Source organism: Dipodomys ordii, unplaced genomic scaffold (assembly GCF_000151885.1).
Source record: "Dipodomys ordii isolate 6190 unplaced genomic scaffold, Dord_2.0 Scaffold218, whole genome shotgun sequence".
NCBI lineage: Eukaryota > Metazoa > Chordata > Mammalia > Rodentia > Heteromyidae > Dipodomys > Dipodomys ordii.
This window is the reverse complement of record NW_012267434.1, coordinates 564361-570131: the sequence shown is the minus strand read 5'-3', so window position 1 is coordinate 570131 and position 5771 is coordinate 564361. Positions and strand designations below refer to the sequence as shown.

Below are 5771 nucleotides of genomic sequence, written 5' to 3'. Positions count from 1 at the left end.
TTCACAAAATCATTGTTTTCTGAATTTTTCACCCAACTGAAATGTTTAGTGACATTGTTATAACAATGAGCTATTATCATTTCAGATCTGACCATAAGAAAGGTGAAAATGAAGGTATTTTATTGGCTATGCTTTAGCCACCCTTTATAAAAATGTTCTCTAGCTGTATAATCTGATGATGACCTTTGGTGCTTCAGATATTTATAGGACTTATGACTGAAGCAAATGGAAATATGTGTGCCATTCCATGGTTAGATGACTTTCCGGACCAAAGAGGCTCTACTCTTACCAAGATGGTTCTCATATGATGTCACAGGTGAAAACAAGAATGACTCCCAGTGGGAACCAGAGTGGTAGGATGACAGAGTTTGTCTTGGCAGGCTTCCCAAATCTCAATGGCACACAAGTAGAACTGTTTTCCATGTTTCTTCTTGTCTATCTGCTGACTCTGACGGGTAATACGTTGATCGTGGGGGTGGTTGGAGCTAACAATCGCCTACAGACCCCCATGTACTTCTTTTTGGGTAATCTGTCTTGTCTAGAGATTCTCATCACTTCTGTCATCGTTCCTAAGATGCTGAGCAATTTCCTCTGGAGGAAACACACAATTTCCTTTGCTGCATGCATTACTCAATTTTATTTCTACTTCTTTCTTGGGGCCTCTGAATTCCTACTGTTGGCAGTCATGTCTGTAGATCGCTACCTGGCCATCTGCCACCCTCTGCGCTACCCTTTGCTCATGAGCAGAGCTGTGTGCATTCGTCTGGCCTTGGCCTGCTGGATGGGGGGAGTCCTCCCTGTACTTGGCCCCACAGTGGCAGTGGCCTTACTTCCTTTCTGCAAACAGAGTGCTGTGGTACAGCACTTTTTCTGTGACAGTGGCCCACTGCTCCACCTGGCCTGCACCAATACCAGGATACTAGAAGAGACTGACTTCATCCTAGCCTCACTTGTCATTATCTCTTCACTGATGATCACTGCTACCTCCTATGTTCATATAATCCTGGCTGTCCTGCATATCCCCTCCACATCAGGCCGTCAAAAGGCCTTCTCCACCTGTACTTCACACTTGATGGTGGTCACCCTCTTCTATGGAAGTGCCACTTTTCTGTATGTGCGGCCATCACAGAGCAGCTTTGTGGATACTAACTGGGCAGTGACAGTAGTAACAACGTTTGTGACACCACTGCTGAATCCATTAATCTATGCCTTGCGTAATGAACAAGTAAAGGAAGCTTTGAAGGACATGTTCAGGAAGGTAGTAGCAGAGGTTTTAGGGAATATTTTGCTTGCTGATTGTACACATAAGAAAACTGTAAGGTGAAAGTTAAGTAACTTGCCAGGTGTCAATGGCTCATGCCTGTAATTCCACTTACTCAGAAGGCTAGGATCCAAGAATTGCAGTTTGAGGCCAGCCTAGGAAAACAAATCGAAGGGACTCATCTCCAATATACCAGAGTGGAGTTGTGGCTCATATGGTAGAATGCCAGCCTTGAGCAAAAAAGCAAAGGGACAATGCCCAAAATCTTGAGTTCAAGCCCCACAGTACTGGCGCATGCACACACACACACACACACACACACACACACTTACACACACTTTGAAGAACTTAATGATGTCTGGCCTTACGTGCAAACTTCTCCATTGTCACTTTTCATCATTATTATAAACATCACCAAAGGCCTGAGATCTGGAACTATTAATGAACTTTAGTTCTGCACTTTTTCAGATAAAGATCACAGGGTCTTTATTAATAATAATACACACTATTTTTGTATTTGTGTCCTTATTGGAGTTCAGTGCCTGGGTGCTGGTACTGTCCCTGGAAAGAAGAATCATGCCACTAGTCAAATATTTAAAGATATCTGCACATATTGAAATTTAAAATTACTAAGTGGGGCTATGTGCATGGCTTAAGGGAGAAAGTACTTGCTTAGCAAGTGCAAGACCCAAAGTTCAAACCTTTTGCCACCAAAATAAAATAAAATTGCAAAGAGTTTCAGTATGTCTTAATGCCTTCTAATTGTTTTCAAAAGTCAGAATGTTTAAAAAATGTCATTATAATATAAAGGAATAAAAATGAACAGACAAATTTGAAACCATAGGTTCTTGGAATAGTTTTGTTCTACTTCCCTGGGAGGACACTTTGATTTTCTCTTATTTCTATGCTTGTGCTCTCTCTCTCTCTCTCTCTCTCTCTCTCTCTCTCTCACCAGTACTGGGGCTTGAATTTGTGGTGTGGGCCCTGTCTCTTAGCTTTTATGCTTAAGGCCAGCATTCTACTACTTGAGCCACAGATATACTTCTAGCATCCTGGTGGTTAATTAGAGATAAGAGTCTCATGGACTTTTCTGCCAAAACTGAGATTCTCAGATCTCAGCTTCCTAAGTGGCTTGGATTATAGGCATGAGCCACTGGTGCCTGATGCCTAGTGCTTTTCCATCTTAATAATAGAGCTCAGTAAGCATTTCTGCCCTTTACCATCATCACAGATGGTATGATGGCACAACTTTCATCTGTGCTGGTCATAAAGATCTTAAGGAAGCCAGGTGGTACATGCTTGTAATCCTAACTACTCAAGAGACTGAGATCTGAGCACTGAAGTTCAAAGCCAGCCTAGGCAGAAAAGTCCACAAAACTCATATCTCCAATTGGCCACCAAAAAAGGCCAGAAGTGCAGCTGTGGCTCAAATGATAGAGAGCTAGCCTTGAGCACAAAAGCTTAGGGATAGCACAAGTTCCTGAGTTCAAACCTCAGCGCACGTGCATGCATGCGCGCGCGCACACACACCACACACACACACACACACACACACACACACGATCCTAAGGAGTTGGAATGTCATACCCACACCAAGAAGCACACTCTTATCCATAAAAGAAAATGAAAACTCACTAAATAACAGAGGAGATATCATAAAACATCTGAGCAAGACAAGTGTCTTCTTTTAAGTCCTTGACTTCACAGTCCAGCTCCTAGAAAGTTATTTTTACTACTGCTACTACTACTATTACTATAATTAGTGAGTAGTTGTACAAAGGAGTTACACTTCCCTAAATCAGGAGGCTGAGATCTGAGGATCAGGGTCCTTGAAACTCTTACTTCCAATTAACACCAGAAAACTGGAAGTGGTGCTGTACTCAAGTGGTAAAGTGCTCCATGATCTACAAATAAACCCCAAAACAACAAAAAACAAGAAATATACTCATTTATTGACTTACATAACTGCAACTCCTCTGTACATCACCTTTACAATAAAAATTAAAAAGAAAGCAAAAAAAGCCACAGACTTTCTTGCTCAGGCTGGCTCTAAAGCTCAATCCTCAGATTTCAGCTTCTCAAGTAGCTATGATCACTGACATGAGCCACTAGTGCCTGGTGGGTTTGTCATTAACTTTTTCAAAGAACCGGCTTTTTGTTTGTTGATTCGATGTAAAATTTTATTTAGTCTCTAATTCACTGATTTCTACTCTGATCTTTACTATCTCTGTGTCTGGTAGTTTGGGGGTTGGTTTGTTCCTGTTTTTCTAGAGGCTTTAGTTGCATCATGAGGTTACTTACTTGAGTGATTTCTGTTCTCTTTATGTAAGCAGTTAGAGCTATTAACTTTCCTCTCAACGTTGTTTTTACTGTATCCTAGAGATTCTGGTATGATGTTTTCATTTTCATTGGATTGCAGGAACTTTCCGATTCCGCCTTTTATTTCTTCATGACCCAGCTGTTATGCAACAGTGTGTTGTTTACTCTGCATGTGTTTGAGTAGTTTGAGTTTAAAGGATCAGGGCTAAAACAATCTGCGGTCACCTCAGGTTAGAGGATACCAATGCAGAAAAACCATGTAGGTAGTGGCCTTGTAGCATAGGTGTTAAGAGTCTTGGCCTTACTAGTTGAAGTTTGTGAGTTCATATCCTACTGGGACTTCTGATCCCTTTCTCAAAAAAAGGAGTGTTTTAGTTAAAAAAAAATTTTTTTTGTTTTTGGGCGGCGAAAACAAGCACTTTATGATCTTTAAACGAAAATCAGATCCTGGAGACTGGGAAGGGAAAAGCTCAGGGTGGGAAGCCCGGGGATCGATCCCTCCAAAAGGGGCGCCTGCGTCCCCCAGCGAGCGGAGGGCGCTGCCCCACCCGCCGGGCCGAGGGGCCCTCGTTCCGGGTTTAGGAACGAGTCTCTCAAGCCCCGCGCACTCCCTGCCTCCGGCTGCGGCCGCTTTGTCCTTGGCCCCGCCGTTCCGTATTGCTTTCCCAGCTTCAGCCTGCCATTCCTCTGCCAGACATCTCAGCTTCTGCGTATTTCATAGATGGGTCGGGTCTCCTAGAAACTTCCGATCCTGAGCCTAGAGCTCGCCTTCCGCCAGGGTTTACGGGATTCCTGGGAGTCTACACAGCCCCTTTCATTCCGTTCCTCCGGTAGTTTAGTGGGCAGGGCAGAGAACTGCAGGGAGCTATAATCATCCCTTGGTTGTTGGTTTGATTCCAGCTTGAAGAAGTGTGGCTTACCCCTTCTGAGCTTTTGGCTTTTTTTTTTTTTTTTGCTTGTCTACTCAATCACAAAAGGGTTTTGCTATCTCAATCCAATTACTGGAATCCTTATCCTGATTTTTTTTTATTTTTTAATTTAATTTTATTTGTGAACATACTGTACAGAGGGGTTACAATTACATGGGCAGGATAATGGGTACATTTCTTACCAAGCATTGCAGCCTCCTCCTTTGATTTTTTTTTTTAAAGAAAACAGGTTTTTGTTGTGTGTGTGTGTGTGTGTGTGTGTGTTTTCAGTCCAGTTAGAGATGAGAGTCTTATGGAGTTTTCTGGCTCACAATCCTCAGATTTCAGCTCCCTGAGTAGCTAGGATTACAGGCATGAGCCACCAGCACCGGGAAAGAGAACAACTTTTTGATGACTGTGAGCCTAAATTTCACAAGTCTCTTTTGTGATTATTGAGTAGATGTATCTATCTAGTCAGGAGATGTGAATTTTAAATTAGAATTTATTATCTCATAATCTTTCAGACCTGTTTGCACTGGCTGAATTTTAGGTAGCCTGGTCATCCTGATTCTGTTAATTTTCCATTATCTTTAATAACTAATATGGCAATTAAGGAAACATACCTCAGAAATGCATGCCCTTTGGAAAGTTATAAACAATACAGAGAATAAGTAATACAAAAGGTAGATGTGCATGTGGAAAACATCCCTTTGCTAGTAAGAAATAATCATTATAACAAGGGGAAATTGTTTGCCATCAGTTAGAAGTATTAATTACTATCTAATCCTGAAAAGAAAGCAGGATTTTATTTGTCAGTCTTGGGGCCTGAACTCTGGGCTTGGATGCTGTCCCTGCACTCTTCAGATACAGGCTCGCACCCAACCACTTAAGCCACAGCACCACTCCTGGTTTTTTGATGGTTAATTGGAGATAAGAGTCTCGCAGGCTTTCCTGCCCAGGCTGGCTTTGAATCATGATCCTCAGATCTCAGCCTCCTGAGTAGCTAGGACTACAGGTGTAAGCTATCGGTGCCCAGCAGTGACATATTCTTCTAGAATGTCACTATTCTAGAATGTTTTGAATGTCATTATATTCAGGAGTGGCCAGCTTAGAAAAAAACATTGCATTTAAACAAATAATCTAGTTCCATTTCTAGAAAGTTATAATTTGCCCAGTGCCAGTGGCTCACGCCTGTAAGGAGGCTGAGATCTCAGGATCATGGTTCAAAGCCAGCCCTGGCAGGAAAAGTCCTTGAGACTCTTGTCTCCAATTAACCATGCTTC

The 5771-nt window shown here is 42.2% G+C and overlaps 1 protein-coding gene across 1 annotated transcript; it reads left to right on the top strand.

Moving 5' to 3' along the window:
• Positions 1-328: 328 nt before the first annotated feature.
• LOC106000420 (olfactory receptor 6S1) lies at positions 329-1324 on the top strand. Its single transcript, XM_013035688.1, has one exon. The coding sequence runs from the start codon at positions 329-331 to the stop codon at positions 1322-1324; it is 996 nt and encodes a 331-aa protein (XP_012891142.1).
• Positions 1325-5771: the final 4447 nt, after the last annotated feature.